This window comes from Cavia porcellus, unplaced genomic scaffold (genome assembly GCF_034190915.1).
Source record: "Cavia porcellus strain 051 isolate PalLab524CR breed Dunkin Hartley unplaced genomic scaffold, mCavPor4.1 scaffold_13, whole genome shotgun sequence".
NCBI classification, from domain to species: Eukaryota; Metazoa; Chordata; class Mammalia; order Rodentia; family Caviidae; genus Cavia; species Cavia porcellus.
In genome coordinates this window covers 57,172,405-57,191,616 of record NW_026947496.1, presented here as the reverse complement: position 1 = coordinate 57,191,616, position 19,212 = coordinate 57,172,405, and the positions used below count along the sequence as shown (strand labels likewise).

The following is a 19,212-nucleotide window of genomic DNA, read 5'->3' as shown; positions in this document are numbered from 1 at the left end:
CGTTTTTGTTTTTGTTTTTGTTTTTTTTTTTTGGTTGCTCTTGTGGGCTACTTTCTATTGCAACCCTAATAAATTACAGTAGCCTCCTCGGGCCAGGGATTTAGCTCAGTGGCATAGATGCCTGCCTGGCAAGTGCAAGGTCATGAGTTCAATCCCTGGTACCAAAACAAAACCATAGCCTCCTTGGCTGTATATGGTCTCATCATCGGATCTCCCTTATCTCCTCTGCTTTTTATCCATGAGCTACAAAACTTTCTGGGATGTTAGTACCTCGGGGCTTTTCATTTCCCCTGGAAAAAGCAGCAATGGAGTCTGGGGAAAAGAGTAAGCAGAAGCTGCTGGGTGGGCAACCACGTCTGCTACTGCTCAGGCTTCATGTACTGCACAGGTGTGGCATTCAGTATTTGTTAAATTCATGAATTATTCTAAGATTATATACTTTGTCCTCCTCCAACTATGAACTAATATAAATGATCTTTCTTTGTTTATTATCATCTTCCAGCTTTACACCATTAATACCAAAAAGACGATGTCCTACAGTTTAAAAGACTTTTTGTCTTGTAACAAATTTGTTGTCAGTAGAATAGCAGGGCTCCTTGGCATCTTATTAGTTTACTTTCTCTCACCTCGGCTAGCACTCATTTTGTTATCTAGGAATACGTGGAATATTCTGCTCTATGTGTGCTTCCTCTTGAAGTCAGCCTTCAATAGCATTTCCCATTTTAGTGGCTCCCATTTAGAACGCGGCTTCTTCATTTCAAAATGCATTGTTTTTCCTCGTGACGATACAATGTAAATCAGCAAGGGAAAAGAGTTTCTGCACTTTTTCCATAAATACTGCAGCAATATTATCACTGTCTTTTAGCAATTTCATTTCTTTTAGTAAAAGTAATGTAACTGCCTGGAATCCTCTGTCTACTTCTCTTTGTCAGTCTTCATAAAAACTGTGTAGCATATGACCATTAGAATCGATCAGCAGCAGTTTGATCTTTTTAATGACATTACCTTAGGAGCCCATAAAGCTTGTACTTACATTCAAAGGCAGTTGTTCCTAGTTGCCTCTGGGTATTTGGGGTGGGTAGGGAGATAACATTTTTAGGATTGGATTTTTGGACTTATTACCCCGAGTCGGAAATGTTACATACTCTTTATTTTAGGTTATAAACTTAAAATGGGACTTTAGAGCCATGTCAAAAAAATTCCTCTGTCACAAAATGTAAAGTTTAGCATCAATCTAAATGTTGCATTGAATCCGTTTTAGTTGAGAAAGCCCCTTTGGTTTTTTTCAAGGTCCTTTTTTGCTGGTTCTGAATATCTGTATGAACAGTCAAGCTTATATCCTTTTGAGAATCAAAATTCATTTTTAAGAAAATGGTGGGTGATTTCTCTTACATTAGCAAAGACTTCAGAATATATTCCTTTTAAGTTTCTATTGCTGACAAGAGACTGAAACATTTTACTCCAGCATCACTTAATATCTGTTTTATTTCAGGACAGCAAGATTGAAAGGCTTTTGTGTTTTTTTTTTTTCCCCCTGAGCATGAAGTGGGGACTAACGTGTCATTGTTTAATTATTAATTTGTGCTTACTTTTTAAGATTCTTTGGAGGCTCCCCAATGGCTGATAGTCCAAAACGCTTTGAGGAGTTTTAAATTTCAGGATGGTTGGTGTTGCCTTGCAGGCCATTAACTCTGGTGTCGTTGGGAAATTCTGAAATTGAAAAAAAGCAGGTTGGTGGTTAACTTTGGCTTCTCACTGTACTTGGAGTAGTGTGGTTTCCTGGCAAGGGGAACAGTGGAGGAAGCGCTGTGCTGATTTTGACACCTCACCAAGGAACCCTCTTAACGGGTCCTTTAAACCTGCTGGTCTTCATGAAAACATCCCTTCTTTAACTTGACCTTGTTTGGTTTCTCAGTCCAGTGTATCTGCTAACGTTTAGGTGATATTAACCTAGTATTACTTTCAACTTTACCTACTTGAGAATTTGTCAAAAAAGATGACACCACACCATCTCATAAGTGAATACAATATACACATTACCTGCAGTAAATTAGAAGTTATTATGCTGAAGAGATTTCGGGGAACATATACCTTGTTCAAAAATCTTTATAAGCAGACATCAGAAGTATTTTCAAGTTTCTAAGGTAATAAATTCATTTAACAGGCAGATTCTTTGTTTTTATTTATATTTATACAGTAAACTGGCTGATGAAGAGGAGATTGAAAGTATTAGTTCTCTTCAATTAGCAGTGTTAGTTCCAATGTTCAAATTCCTCTCTTCTCAAGGTAGTTCTTTTACATAAAGGAAAAATATATGCTCTTTTTCCTCATGTCATGTTCCTCTTGTAGGTTAAAAAAGCCTTTTTTTAAAAGGTAGGTAAAGTCCAGAGCATGTGGCGGAACACATGCTATTTTCTTCAGTCAACATGGAAGTAGGAAGGGTGACCTCCGCGATGCAGTTTTAGGCAGAAGTGCTGGAGTTGGCTGAGCTGTAAGATTTCATGGCACAGTGCTTGCAACTGCTCTGACTGTATTTAGAACGGTGTGGTTTCACGGAAAGGGTAACAAAGAATCTTAACACTAACTTCAAACTGAAGAGTGTTTCAAACTACCCTCAATTTCAAAAATTTGATACATACTGACAATAGTCCCTGAAAGCTGTTATGCTCTCATTTATAGTATACCACAGGGAAAGGGACCATACAAAAATCAGCTAAAAGAAGAGGCCCACAAGACAGTGTGGAAGGTTCCAAATGCTACCTTTCCATGTGTACTTTCATGTAACCCTCCCCACACTGCCATGTGATAATACACAAGAAGTATTGCCATCCAGAGAAGCTTGCTAATTTCCAGTGACCTCAAGTGTGTATTGAGGTTTAATTAGGTAGATGTAATAGGTTAATTGGCTGTGTGGTTGAACTCTCAGCCTCTAGGTCAGTTGATATCTTGGGACTTAAACCCTTCCTCCACTATGGTTGATCCTTCTGGTGTGGCCAGTGCTTACTGGACGTGGCTAGCCTCACCCAAAGATCTAATGTTTTCATCCCCACCTTACACAAAGACATCCTTATCAACAGTGAGGTTAGCTCCCAGAAGCAGAGAGCAAAGACTGCAACTGGAGCAAGTCAGAATCATTACATAAAAGGCAAGCTCCTATCTTTGCATAGACTTAAGGGTCAATTATTCTGGCACGTTGACTGAACGTTCTAAAATGCTGTGTGACTTACAACTGTCATCCAGCCACTCTTGGGCTCAGTATTCCTCCTCTGTGCACTGTTGAGATGAATATGGTGCTCGTCTCTAACAGTATGGTACGGATTAAAGAACACATCAGGGCATATACACTTAGCTCTGTCGCTTAAACTATTACTATTTTCATCATTTCAATGATTATCTTGTTTCTCACATATTGCACTTAATTATTGCTATTGCTTTGACAACTTATTTTTATTAGTGTTATTGGTATTTAAAGTAGCCGAAATATAAGTTCATAGTTTCAGAGATTTTTTGGGCTATCTGATCTTGTTTTTTTTTTTGTTTCACTATTCATGGAATCTGTTTCTGTGTCTGCTTATTCATTTTATTCATTCATTTTATTCATTCTTGTACAGAGAAACTTCTCTGCAAATCTGCTGAGTGGTCCAAGAAAGGAGAGTAAAAAACATTTTTTCCCCTGAAAAATTTGTTTTCACAGATGCTCTAGCAATGATTATCCAACAGCAGTTGCAAAGCATCGGGTGCTTGTATTATCTCACTCCTTTACAAATTCATTGATAATGAGAGACAATCTTGATTTATTCTGCATATGTTTTCTTTGAGGATGTTCAAGTTCTCTTAACCAAAGTAGGGACCTCTTGTGAAGGATAATTCTTCTTTACTGTGCTGCATTTTTTTTTTCAATTTACTATTAATGAAATGGAAATCCCACAAAATATTGATAGTTTTTCTTCCAAAATGGCAAAACAACATTACAATTTTTATGTTCAGCAGATTCTGTAGAAAAAATAACTCAAGTGTTCAGTGGATTTTGATTTCAGCTTTAGATTTCCTAGGAAGCTTATGTTAGAAAAGACATCTTACAATATTTTCTTCACAAAAGAACACACAGGGATAGTGTATTATTATAAAAAGTAATTAATAAAATCCTACTTATGGTTTCAAGTGATAGTATCAATGTGACAAAGTGTTTTTATATTCAATTTCATTCTCCCTAACAATGCAGTACCTACAGAGCATATTTGGTGGTAAATGGAGCACTGTCTGATATTATTTTTAAGAGTAAACACTATTTGCTTGTTTTCTTTCTTCAGTCCTGAAATGCAGTCTTACAGTGATTTGTCCTTATTTGCATTATTTTGATCTTTCCTACCCGTATAGGTGAGCTTCTATTGCAAGGACCCGTGTTTCTCAAAGAGCCCAGCAACAGCATTTTCCCTGTTGATTCTGAAGATAAAAAAATTACGTTAAACTGTGAAGCAAAAGGCAACCCTTCACCTCATTACAGGTACAGTGTAAAGTTTCAGAATGCAAACGGAAAACAAATGTAGTGGTTATGGAATTTTTTACTGCAAGATATTTAAACCATTCTTAGGAAACAGTATAGGAAGCTAGAGTTCTGTAATATGTTTAACAGATCTGAGTACATGGACTTTCAAATCTATACAGTGTATATATGATTGATTATACACTAGGATATGATTTCTGGACTAAACATGATAATATCTTTTAAGCATGCAATTTCTTTTCATTGACATATAATGCAATCAAATTTCTAAGGTTGAATTTACATGTAGTTATCAGAAACATATCCATTATGGGGTGAAATCAAGTTGATCTTAAAGATAATTTGAAATCATAGTAAAAAAATTCTTCCTTGTTCTTCTTTCTTCTACCACTTTAATGAGTACATATTTGGAGGTTTATTCGGTATGGATTACTGAGACATTTTCTTACTAAAGTCATATATTTTGAAGGGAAAATATGATTCATTTACTAAGTTTTTATCACTTTCACAGTCTGTTTTTTTCCCCAAAACTAGGGATTAAACTCAGGGTCTTCACACAGAAATATACTCCAAACCCTTTAAAAGTTTGTTTTCCAAACAGGGTCCTATTAAATGAATGAGTTGTCCAGAATGGACTGGACCGTGTAATTCTCCTGTCACAGTCTCAAAGCTGTGATATCATGGACGTGCACCAGTGGCTATATTTTTAAGATTATGTAAATAAGAATTTAGTCACTTAAAACCTTCAAATATTACAGAAAGGTATAAGGAAAAAAGAGATGAAAATTGAATCAACTTAAAATGAAAGTATGAATATATAGATATAGATTATCAAAATGTGATAAATATTTACTTATTTACATAACACAAGATTAACAACTTTTAGTCTTCTGGATGCTGAGGTGACTCACTTGAATGAGGAGGTGAACTACATGTCGATGTCATGTGCTACTTTCATGTAAGTGGTTTCAAAATATTTTGAAGGTGCCTTCACAACAACATGAATCTTTAAGTACTTTGAATGTCCCGTGCAAAGCTCCGTTTTCTCTATTCTTGGTTTGGCATAAAATTAACTTCAGAGCACACTAACCTCACCCTGTATTAACAAATTTATGAAGGTTGAGAGTAGGCATTTAGATCCTATTGAACAGCTATTGTTCTCTTTATCCATATGAATGATAGAAACCAATAGTCATGGTTAAAATGGACCAGGAGTGGGTTGGCAGGTAGACTGTTGTATTTTGCATCTGGAAGTAATCCAAGTGTTTTTCAACAGTATTTAACAGCAAGGATGCTGAGCACTTACTGTGTACTTTCAGTGATAAACAGCAATTTCTGGTTACTCCTCTCAATGGATAGAGATGACAAGAAGTTCTTTATGTCAGTTTCTTCCTACAGACATAAGAAAAGTGTAACTGACCATTTAAAAAACAAGAAAGTTTTATTTTATGAGCTAGTCAGATGTAAGCACATGACACATGTAGAATTATTTCTGCTTTTGGGAAATTTTGAACAAAGCAATTTAACACCATACTGTTCTGGATTCTGACAGTTTTCTAAGATGTTCTAACCTTATAAATGCATCTGTTTTTTTTTTCCCCCCTGGAGTGGAAGATTATCCTTGTTGACATGGCTGTAAATATGATAAATAATCCATGTGAATGACTCAGGGTTGGGAGTTTTTTGTGGTGTCAGTCGAGTTGTATTTTTTGAGATTTCTCATAAAATAATTTGGTGATAAATACGTTTAACTGAATAATTGTCAAGACACAAGATTTAGTTGGGAGAAATGCAATTCTAAATGAGTAGATTAATTATGTTTGTATAATTTTATCGAACAACCAGATGTGTTGAGCTTTAGAAATCTAAAAGTAGCCTGTGTTGCAATTATGTCTTTTTTATACCAGGCATATTTGTATGCCATGGAGTCTGTGTTTAAATGTATTAATTTCGTAAGTGTTGATAAAGAAAGTTTGCTATTCTTACAGTGACACTTCTGTTTTATTATGTGTCTTGGGATGTCATGTTGGCATTTGGATGTTTCAGTTTAAAAAAATCTGTAACAGAGAAGAGGAGGTATGTGACTTAGATTGATTTATTAGTTGTAATGCTAAAGATAAATGAAGAAAGTTAGCATGTTAAGTATTGTTTTATTCCTCGAATTGTAGCCAGAGAGAACAAACATTTTCATTATAGTTTTAAAGATTTTCTGAAGTTAAGATTTCTATCCTATATAAACTTTCACTTAAACCTAATGTTTATAATCACTGGAAATTGAGAAGTTGAGCACAAGAGAATCTCTTTTCATTCTGAGAAATATGAAGCTTTCCTAGAACAGAACTCTGTAACTATGTTATTTTTGAGAAATAGACCATGCCAGTTACTACAGGATAGTGTGGATTGTGTGTAAGGCCTTTATTTTTGGCCTTTTTTTCTTAAGTTTTTCTAAATGGTCAATAAGATAATAGTGTCATTTTTTAAATGATCCAAAAGAAAATATACTTGCTTATTGTTATATTTTTGCTGTTCTTCAGACATTATAAATACTGTAAACATGAAATAACCCGATAAGAGTAAGAAGCAGAGAGGGATTTTTAAAACATGAAGTCAGGAAAATATTTTTAAAATTGAGTTTATAAATATAAGCAGATAAACAGGAAGATAGTGAGCCAAGGAAGGAAATTAGGAAGACACACAAAATCACTAGTTAAAGAAAACTTAAATGTGTTTCTGAAGAGTCAGAACACAATCTAAGGGCCTATAAAAAGAGTGTCCTCTAAAAGCTCACAGCCTGCCTTCCAGACAGACGCAAACTTGTCCTATGAGAAACCTTGTGTTGTTATTTTCTTGGTGAGTAAAAAGAACTCTTAATGGACCACATTAGAAATCCAAAAGTTCAGAAATGCTCAAGAGAAATTACTTGTCTTAGGGTTTAATTGAGAATTTTATTCTTTATCTTACATTTCCCTGCCTGAGCCCTATAGCTTATAGTTAAAGGTTAATTAGTATTCAGTCTCACCGTAATTGCTAGGAGTGCTGAAAGAGGTTACCCTGAGGAAGTATTAGGACTTTTTAAATGGGAAGAATGTTTCTCCTATATTTCATGGGGTTGGAAATGCCCAATGGTTGTTGAAAGACTTCATAGGGAAGGATTTATGGTCACTATTGATGCCATGTCACATTTAAAAGGATATCAATTTTTTTCGCACTAAACTGGAGTAAAATACATAAATACCAATAGGGAACAGGCAGGTAACAAAACTGAACGAGAGGGGCCTGCCTGAAAAGCACATTGATTAATGACCAGAAATTCAGATTCTCAGCCATCAGCCTAACAAATGGTCATAGCTGTTTGTCAACCTTGGCCCATTGCTACCATCCAGAATCTGTCTACTTTTAGTGTTAACTCTGCTTTTCCGTTTCATAGGCCAAAGAAAATAAGCCCTAAGTCTGAATATGGTCCATTTGGACTTTGGGTTTTCAAACTTCTGTTTGGCTCAAGGCTTTGGAGCTGTGATGTCAACCATGGTAGCCAGTGCTGTATGTAGCTCTTCAACTTTAAATTAATAAAATTACTAAATTAAATTAAAAGTAAATTTTCCAATTACAGAAACTTCAAGTATATAGTGGCTAGCGTATCCCCCAGCCCAGTCATGACTGTACATCTGAAATATTCTGTTAGATACATTTCTCCAGAACAAACCCTGGACCCGCAGCGTTCTACACAGGCCCTCCTGTTACTTTCTTTTCACAAAAAAAATGAGCAAAATGTTGACTTTATCATTTCTACAGAACAAGAACAGTATGAGGAATCTTGGATACGCAGTTCTAAGGACTAAATTTCATCCAGTGGGTCTTTGCGGTCCTTTTAACATGAGTCACATCCTGCGTGCTTTAATTACTTAGAGTCAAAAGAAGAAGACAGTGGTAAAGAAGTACACTGATTGTGCTTACTGTCTATTCAAGGAGTGCATGTGCAAGGGGGAGTATGTTAAAATGTGTGTGTGTTGATATACATATATATATATATATATATATATATATATATATATAGTCATACATAAAGTACTTTACATTGTAGTTTCTATAGCACTATGTTCGGCTATCTGTGCTATATAGATACTATAAGTTCTGCATTTGCACAACATATATTCCATTTAGAGAATAAATAGTACAAATATAGTTTATTGCACATAGAACTTCATTTGTATATTATCTGTAATCTCCTATATATATATATATCTATCACAGAAGTGACGTATTTAAGTATTTTTTATTACATGAATTTCATCCTTACCCCTATTTCTTATTACCATGTAATATTTGATATGATCATTATTTTACTTGTATGTCCTATGGCAAATACTGCTCCTCAATTCTTCTGATCCCTAAAGGAACATAATAACCCTTTCTGCTAGTTTTTTGGTCCATTTCTCAGCAGTCTTCTTTAAGCTGAATGCGTTTCAGCATCCCGAACATCTCGACTTCTCTACCTGGTGAACTCTGGTCCCCATATCCACATTCACCCCCTAAGAGCAATGGAATAATCACGTGACTGGGATAATTGCAAAACATACAACAAAGAATATTCTGTAGAGCCTGAGGCAAGCAGAAGTAGACACCAGCTTGTACAGAACATTTAAAACTCATGTGCTACCATCTCTCCCAGAGAGCCTTCTTGATATGCTCTGTTTTAAATTCTATACCACAACACTGTGACTATCCATGTACCTCAACCTTTGTGCATTATAAAATAAAATGTGATTGTCCTGATTGGCCGTAATTTTCCTAAACCTAGTGTCTGTACTCTTCACCCTTGCTTTACAAATGCCTAGCACATAGTGAATGGTCAGCTGATGAAATAGAATAACATTGAAGTTAACAAGAGGAAAACAAAAGAAATTAAGGATCAGATCACAGTTCCATAGGGAAGAATGTCATGAAGGAGCACAGGTTCAGACATACTTAAGTAGGTTTAGTCTATCATGTAATTTATTTTGGATTGAGTACTTTCTATTAGTTCTATTTTAAGATAGACTGCCTAGAGATGTCCAAGGATACTGACTGAAACTCCAGGCTTACTTACAACCTCCTCATAATATCCATTGCAAGCAGAAGTCATCTTTCCATTACTGTCATCAGAAGCCTTGGATCCTATCAGAAGAAGGTAGAATGAAAATTCGGCTAATCCTGTAGCAGTCACTACTTAGTCAAAATATGAAGAGAGTAGATTTTGTACAGTAAAGGGTATAGTATAACACAATATTTTACATATTTTCTGTCATTGATCTCTTTTATGTGTTTATTTAGTGTTGTAAACAGGAAAAATATGAACGTACTGATCCAACACAAAATATATCAAGTGAGCTGGGTCCAAATGTACTATCCTCTGAAACATGGAGTGTTCTAATTGGCTGGGCTCAAGTTACTTGAGGAGTGGCATTTTCAAAGGAGACAGAGGAAGCTGATAGGGAAAAAAAGTAAATGGATACAAGGATGGCAAAAATAGCAAACAGCTTCTATAAGCTTCCTTGGAGTAATTTTAAGGGAATCACTGATAGGGTTGAACTAGGGTATCACCATGTAAACTGAAGAGTTATTTTCATCCATTGTAATTCTAATCCTTTTTCCTAAATATATACTTATGTTTGATGTATATTGTTTAATATTTATCAGTGAGTGAGAGATAGAAATCTATGTTACATAAAGCACATTTTTAAAGCTAAGTTTTTCAAAAACAGCTTCATGATTTAACTGATTTTATCTTCAGCAATTATTGCTGAAGTCTAGTTATTTTTGGATAAAGAAATGAATATGCAAATTCAGATATTCTTTCAAGGGCTGCAATTATTCTCATCACTACAGTAAATATATTAACAAACATTGCATCAGAACACAAATGCATTTGCTTATTAACTCGAAAGCCACATCTAAAACCACAAATTGCTTCTGTGATTAAATTCCTAATTTTCTTGTCAAACCTTGGATAAAGTTTTGCCTATTGATTTAGCAAGTGGTAAGCCTGGGCCTCTGTCCCCAAATGTATCAAACGTCCCCAAACATATCAAATGGATCAATCCCCCAAAACACTTTAGCATTATTTAGTTATTTTTGCTTTGTTTTACCTGGAGGCCTAAAATTTTAGATTTATTTTTTCCTCCAGAATGTGTTTATATTTCCATTTTCCTGATCATATTTTTAATGATAAAGGGGATACCCTGAATAATAATACTTTCTGTAGTCCACTGTGATGTGAGTTATACTTTGAGATTATTTTCAAAAATACTCAAAGTAATATAAATTTTTTCAGTTTTGTTAATTTCAGTTTAAAGGGGTGAAGTTCTCTAACTTTGTTACCAAGTTCAATCTCAAGACTTACTTTGAGATTGGGGCCTTGAGTTATGCTGATAGCAAGATAAATTTATGTTTGTATTCACTTCTGTTATTGCATAGTAGTGTGATTTTATGTAAAATGTTGTCATATCCAACTATGGTAAATAAACAACTAGTAAGGTAAACAAAAATAGTGATACATTAAGTCTCCACTTGGTGATTGTGTTTTGGCAATATAGATGACCACAGTTGGTGAAAACTATACAGAGATTGATTATAGCCAAAGTAGAGTGTAGCATTAGGTTATTCATTAATTTTCTATTCAGGAAACTTTTGTGAGTATCTACTATGTACAAGTATGATATCTGATGGTGAAATTCAGCAGTGGTAGTCATCATCTGATGCAGATTAAATGGGTTAAAAAACACCTTTGAATTTTGTAAATACAGAATTTTAATCCTGATTTAATTATCATATGAATTTATATTTCTATCTATACAAATTCATTCTGTCTCTTTGCATTGCCCCCTCAGTTTGTTCTTGTATTGCAAGGCAGTATATCCTTAGCCATCTATGACTGTAGTTTATTTCTTGGAATTAACAATTACAGTTTCGGGGCTGGGGATTTAGCTCAGCGGCATAAGCGCCTGCCTTGCAAGCAGGCAGTCGTGAGTTCGATCCCTGGTACCGATAAAAACGGAAAGACAAAAAAAAAAAAAAAAAAAAAAAAACCGCAAAAAAAACAAACAAAAAAAAATTAAAAAAAAAACAAAAAACAATTACAGTTTCCATTAGCTAGGAGCAATACCAGTTCTGAAACACATTATATCAGAAACCTCGTTCTTTATCAGGAGATTCCAGCCAACCTGCAGCCTGCCTTTTATTCCCCCTCTTTTTTGAGTGAAGAGGAATTGTCTTGAGCAGAGTGAAGTCTAGAATATGTATTGTAGCTATTGTTTATAGGTAATAAACTTATTTTTGTTAAATATTTTATTATGTTTATTAAATATTTTAAAATAAATATTTTTAAAAGATGGCAAAGATAGGTTATAAGTTGGAAAATTCTTGGTTTTCATTAAAAGCTCAAAAACTGTTGGCTCATGGGCTTGCAGCTGTTTAAAAGAAATCATATTTGTATTTCATTTTTAGGTGGAAGTCTGCATTAAACTCTATTTTTGTATTGTATTGGGCTTGGCCCTATTTGCTCATTCACTTTTCTTGCCTTGCCAACATCCCCCTTGTATAGAGGATGCAACATGCATGGAAGTGGACTGATCAAATGTATACTTCCTCAGGGAGGCCCTCAACCCAGGACTTCTAACTCTGGCATCCAAGTATTCTTCTGTAGATATTGGACCAGACACAAATTGCTGTAGAATCTCCACGGGAAGCCAGTTCAAGGGATGTTGAGGTTTCATTCACTGAGATTCAGATTTGTGAAATATGAATAATAAACCATGCTCACTTGAGCATTCTAAAAGCAAATCCTAATTCAGGTAGAATGAGCATTTGAACACTAAAGACTGATAGTGAACTTATCAGATCATTCCAAAGTGTTAGAACATGATGATTATGCAAAGGTATTTAATCTTATGACATTTACCACTGAGCTAAAGCTACAAGGTTAGTCTGCTTCTGCAGTGCAATGTAAATGTTATATGATTAAAATGGTGGTGTACATAGCTCCAAGAGACAAGGTACTGTTTTAGTTTGCCCCAGATCATTGCATGAAGCCTTCTGGAATGAAGTTTGGCTATACAAATATACATTTATCAAGTATGAGATTGTGTTTTGATGCTCAACATTTCTAGTGTATTTTAAAATTCCTTGACAAAAGTAAGTTGTATAAATGATTATGAATGTGCAAAACTAAAGGACTGTTTCTTACAGCTACTCATAGTTGTGATCCATAAATGTCATACCTTGACATTAAGGGTTGTTTTTATTAAGTCTGATTATAAACAAAGCAAAAATGAGTCTGATTTTCAGATTTATTGGACGCATACTTCATCAAGTAGGAGCTGTTTCAGGTGAAAATAAAAGACATGAAGAAATCTGGATCAAACGTGAATATTCTGCATTAGGAACACAGATAGATTGTTTTGCTTCCCAAGATAAAATAACCTTTGGAAGCTGAGGCACAGAGATTATTTACACACTTCAGAATTTAAACAAAGACCTTTTGAATTCATGTATTTTCAACAAGAGGAAAAATGTCCAGTAATATACTGAGCAGTTTTATATCACCTGAGGCTGAGTTCCATTTAAGGATGAATAGTGTTAAGAAGGAGAAAAATAATTAAATTGCTTTGTTAAAACAAAATTAACATTCTTGAAGATAGCTCAAAATATCTTAGCTCTAAAGAGTTTGCTAAAACGTATGCACTCTGCTTTTGTTTTTGCAGAAATATATTTAAAAGAGAAGAGTTTCTGCCTTTTCACATAGTGAAATAATACAATGATTTTATCTGTATGATGAAAATCACACTAAAGAAAGTGAGAAGCATATATGCATAATGGAACAAATCTTTTCCATTTTGGTTCTTTAGTCAAAACTTTTGGGTGATAGCTTTCAGATCATCAACAGTTACAGAAATAGAGTATTTTTCCACATACTTTATGAGCTTTTATATCTTTCAGGCTATTAAATGGATATGAAGAAGTACTTTTATTTATCTTTGAAATTTTCCATATAGCCACTCTGATTTTATTATTCATTAGCTAAATATAAAAATAGAGTTTTAAAATGAAGCCATCAAGCATGCCTAAGCTCCAAATATTCTGACACCTTAGCTGAAAAAATGATCTTTTTCTTAAACAAACTGTACTTCATAAGTAAGAAATTCACAAGTACCCTTTGTCACAAGATTCTTCTGCTTGAAAATATGTGAAATTAATATCAGACCTAATTTGAGGTTAGAGAAGTGTTTTTCATTTGAGTGTGGAGTCTCTTAATATGCCTTGAATGTTAAATATGCTTCTTTGTGATTTACTGTTAGGCTTGTTTTTTTAAAAGTTAAACGTGATATGTGCCTCATTCCATCTTTGATTAACTTCTCAGAACAGCCACAATAGCAGACAAACCATGTGTGGGTGACATAGTCTGTTCCACATTAGTGGACATGACCAAGAGCTTTGCATACAGCAGGTGAAACATGACCAACATGTTTGTTAGGAATCTAATAAAATCACACAGAGGTGTAAGGAGTCCATAGCAGGAGTCACTTCCACATTAGCAATGGCATCCACCGATTTGTAGAATGCCCGATCAGGACAATCTGGGACTGAGGTCTACATACAGTGTCTTACTAGATCTGTAGAACAACCCTCTAGGAATGATGGAATCCCTTTCTCTTCATATGTTAAAGAATTTTCAAACGAATTAAGGGTTATTTGCCTGTAGTCATATAGCTGGTCATTGGTGAGTAGAATGGGTGACCAGTGAGCATGTGTCTGAATGCCATATCTGTTCATTGTGCTGTTACGTGATAGGCTCAGCCAGGGGCTGGGGACAAGATAAAGTGTTGGAGGCAGAAGCAATAACTAGGAAAGTGGGGGAAAAAACTAAACAAAGAGGAGGTCTATAAATTTAGGGAGCTATTACCATAGCTTTACTATCTAGAAAATTCCCTGATGTACAGACACCCACTGAATCTTTCTTCACTAACTGAGGGCAAATAAAGAAATATGACTTTTCCAGGCAAAGTTGTTGAATATGAACTTGGCTAAATGAGGAGGTGAGGAAATTTCTTCTCAAGCTTGGACATGCGTGTGAAATTTTCTGAGCTTTAGTGAAGGTGTGGATTCTGAGTCAGCAGATCCGAACTGTTCATTTCCATAACACGCTGGCTGTGTTGTGTCAGGAGTACAGAGGGTTCAAACAAAACTGGATGCACAGTTTCCTCCATTTCCTTCCTGAGTGTCTGTATTTCTAGAACTCAAGGAGAAAGAAGAGAGGGAGGAAGGATAAGGAGGGCTTGCCATTCACCTTGGAAACTCTAACAGAGACTAAGTCCAGAAAGAATAAAGCAAGCCAAATGCTAAAAAAGAACCATAGAATTAACTGAGAGCAAACAAAACCCAAATTACCAGCCAAAATTGGCCACCAATCAAAAAGAGGTTTTCTTTTCTAATTTTCTTCTTTCTTCCAATATTGTTCTTTTAAGATTTTAAGAAAAGAATTGGGGCCTCAAGTCATTTCTCTCACTTTCTATTTGCTCTGTCGTTAGAATTGTGGCTACAAACCACAGGAACTTGTATGTGAAATTAGGAGAATGATTAAGAGAGCTTTGTTTGTGAAAATGAGCAAATGATAAAATAGCACTTGGAAGAATAGATTAAATTTACAGGATTACTTAGTTTCTATTCTTTCCAGGCTTAAATTTTGTTATGTCTTATCATATATAGAGAAATTTTGTTATGTCTTATTATATATAGAGAAATGATATCAACACGCAATAAAGTAGAATGATAAACGTTCACATAGCCACAATTTAGTTTGGAAAGTAAAACTGAAAAGCTAAATTTCTCACTGTATGTGCCCTAGATGTGGCCTTCCCTCTCTTTATGATAGCTTATTATGGATATTTGCTACTTTTGTACTCTAAAAGTCCATACTTATATTATGGGAGATGTTTTTAAACTCATATAGATGGTGTCAAATTACATTTTTACATTTGCTTTTTTTTAATATGCTGTTTGCCAGCTCATTCACTTTCACAGTTTGGTACACTAGCTCCACTTCTGTTTGAGATGATGTTCACCATCTGGCTCCGCATTGACTCTCACAGTGCATAAGTACAGATTCAATATTTTGTATGTTAGTACATTTTTACATGACTCATTGTATAATCTAAGAACTATAATATAGAGTGGGAACAGTTAATAGATGAGGGAATTAAAAGATTGGGGAGAGTTTAAACTTTTGCAGATGATATGTTGAAATTCTCATCTAAAAACGACATTATGTTAACCTCTTTGCCAATATTTAAATGAAGAGCAATAGAAATAATTATCATACTATGATTCAATGTATAGAAATGAAGGAAAATTGTTGTTCCAATTAGGTTGTGTAGGAAATGGATTACTTAATTTATAAAAGGTATATATGTCTGTGAAATTGTGGGATATGAGTGAATTTTCAAAGGTGATATCTACTTTGATGGGCTACTAGTGTACTTACTGTTCAAAAACTCTTACTTTTCTAGTTAAAACTTATTTAAAAACAAGCTTCTTTCTTCTTTTGGGCTTCCTGTGGATAAGTATGTCTCTGGGGTTCATGGCTTCATTTTTCCAGACCCCGTGCATGGTGTTTAAGCTCTTTCACCACTGTGTACCATTTGTAAATAGGACAGTGACTGCATTGGAGGATGCCTTGGAGACAGGTATTTATCCAGACAAATTGCAAAGAATAGTTGAACACTTATTCAATTAATTTATTAAATGTGCTCAGTCAGTCTGATAAATCAAAGAAATGTGCTCTTACCTCCTTCATTTTCAGCATGAGATTGATCTGAAGTATCTGAGATAATTTCAACTTTTACTTTATCTTTACCTGTGAAGACATAACCTAATTTTTCCCTGTGTGAACAAACTAAATTATTCTCACTTCTTCAGAAAACATTTGAAAATCTCTTTGAGATCTTTTCTTTACTGTCATCACTACTGTGCTTTAACATTTAGTTTCTGCTAAATACATGGTCACATTGGCCCACTCAATAGTGTATGCATCATTTTTCATTTATGGGGGAAAAATTGTATAAGTGAATTTTGCGATGTAGAGGCTTCTTTTAAATTTAAAAATGCTAGTGTGGTGGCACATTACTATAATCTCAGTAGTTTGGGTGACTAAGGTTGGAAAATCTCAAATTAGATCCCAATTTGGGAAGCATAGCAATTTAGTTAGACCCTTGGGATATAGCTCAGCAGATGATCTGGTTTCAGTCCTGGAAATAAGTCTAAGAGAAGGAAAAAAAAAACCCTTGACATTTCTTTTTACAGATGGCAGCTGAATGGAAGTAATATTGATATGAGTATGGAACATCGTTACAAGTTGAATGGTGGAAATCTTGTGGTTTTTAACCCCAACAGAAGTTGGGATACTGGAAGTTACCAATGTTTTGCAACAAATTCACTTGGAACAGTTGTCAGCAGAGAAGCAAAACTCCAATTTGCCTGTAAGTTTACGCTTATATAGCTGTCAAAAATATTTAAAGTTATATAACCTAATTTGTGTAGTTTGAATTTTAGAAACCATATAGAAATTGTATTCAGAAAGTAAGGTGAGGGCACAACTCAATATGATTTTCTGAATGGCTATACAGTGTAAAACACATATCTCAATGTAAGTGTGTGTGTGTGCACATGTATGTGTTCTGTATTAATATTTTATAAGGATTCTGCTTAGAGAATGTAAAAGAATACAGGGATAATCTGATTGAGCCACTACTCTGTGTTTGGTACTATGCTAGAACTAAAACAAGTATGAGAGTTCTCGGATGTAGTCCTTGTTCTTGCACAGCATTTAAATTAGAATTATATCTATCAAGAAAAAACACAGTGAGTAGAGAAAGGAAATAATGTATAGGGTGATGTATTGTTGCTAACACTGAGGTATCGTCATAAATGGCAACACAACCTTGTCAATCATACCTGGGGCAACAAGTGGTCCAAACTGAGAAAAATCACATTATTCCTCCAGAGAATTTGGCATTTTGACCAGCAATCTAATTTAGCATTTATCCTTGCCTATTTTCTACTTTCTGCTTGCTCTATTGATTTTCCTTTATTTTAGTTGTGCCTTTTATCTGTTAGGTACATCATGATGAATTTGATACACAGATCTTTATACCACAACAATTCTGAAATTGGCTGCATGCGCTCTTATAATGGATCAGTGTTTTCTTAAGGCATTTTAAGTTAATGTTATGTCATGTATCCATGCCTTCGTCTTTTGCTTTTTATAGCTGGATTGACAGTAGTTAATTTTACTCTTGCCATTATATTCTGCATGTTCTGCTTTTCATACGTTCTTTTCCCCTACATGCACAATAGTTTTAAAACCTACTTTGTATTTATTCATGGATATTTTGAAATCTATAGGATATACTACATAATTTAACCTTTAAATTTGCTAAAATGTTTTGTCTTTATCTTCCCTTTTCTTTTTCCTTTCTTTTCTTTTCTTTTCCCAAGGTATGGGAATCAAACCCATACCTTGCACTTTTCGAGGCAGGTGCTGTGCCACTGAACTATATCCCCAGCCCTTTGGGTATTTTTAATAGCCAGAACTTCAAGTTTAGGTTTTTTTCAGAGCACTTCCTTTGTAAAGAAAATAGAATTTAATTTCCTTTTCTTCAGTGCATAGTTTTCAGTACTTGTGCATTTGCATGATTGATTTAAATCATATAATTTCAATGTAAAAATTACATATACATATTTTATGTGCAAATGCATATTTGTATGTAGTAAATTATATTTATAAAATCTAGTTGTAAATAATGAATATAGGTTTTTACTAGAATTTTACGAGAATTTTATCAATTATCATACTATGATTCAATGTATAGAAATGAAGGAAAATTGTTGTTCCAATTAGGTTGTGTAGGAAATGGATTACTTAATTTATAAAAGGTATATGTCTGTGAAATTGTGGGATATGAGTGAATTTTCAAAGGTGATATCTACTTTGATGGGATAAAATATTTATCTATGTTTTACCTGTCTTCAGTGCCAACTGATAGATCTTTTCCTATTTATGCATTTCTGTTTTTTTTAAATTTTTCAGTCAATGTTTACACATTTGTGAAATCTAACATTATGTTTAAAATTTCAAATGTATTTCATGCTTTTGCATTTTAAAGACTTTTTCCGTGGCCTTAAATCTGAAGACAGCTTTAGGTTGATAAGGAACGTTGAACTCCAGAATGATCAGAGAATTAGTGTATGCTCAGTTGACTTCGGGAATTAGTGCTGCTAAAGGGAAGAAGGTGCCCAGAATAAATCCACTTTCTTGAGAGAGCATCCCCACTTGCTATATATTTGGATTATAAATGATAGAATTATTCTTTTCTTTATTCTTATACATTAAAACAATAGCTAAATTAGTGTTTAACATCTTTTGTTTAGAACTTCAAAATTCTCTTGTACACTAAAGTGTTGTATTTCAGGCATTTTTCTTCCATATCCTTTAGTTTTATGTTTATTTATATGTTTAAAATGCACCAACCAGATACATATTAAGTATTTTTATCCTACTTTTGAAATTCCTTTCATGTCAGTGTTCTGTCATATGAATTTCTGTTCCTGAGTCCTAGGAGCCACATCTTTCTGTATTCTTTTAGAAATGATTGGGTTTTGTTTGTTTATTTTTTGAA

The 19,212-nt window shown here is 34.3% G+C and overlaps 1 protein-coding gene across 7 annotated transcripts in view; it reads left to right on the top strand.

Moving 5' to 3' along the window:
• Positions 1 to 19,212, top strand: part of Cntn3 (contactin 3) — a 319,453-nt gene that overhangs the window by 98,395 nt on the left and 201,846 nt on the right. For all 7 annotated transcript variants that reach the window (XM_063260258.1, XM_063260257.1, XM_063260261.1 and 4 more), the window contains 2 exons: positions 4,378 to 4,504; positions 16,838 to 17,013. In XM_063260258.1, coding sequence (XP_063116328.1) covers positions 4,378 to 4,504; positions 16,838 to 17,013 — 303 coding nt within the window. The remainder of the gene's footprint in view (positions 1 to 4,377; positions 4,505 to 16,837; positions 17,014 to 19,212) is intronic.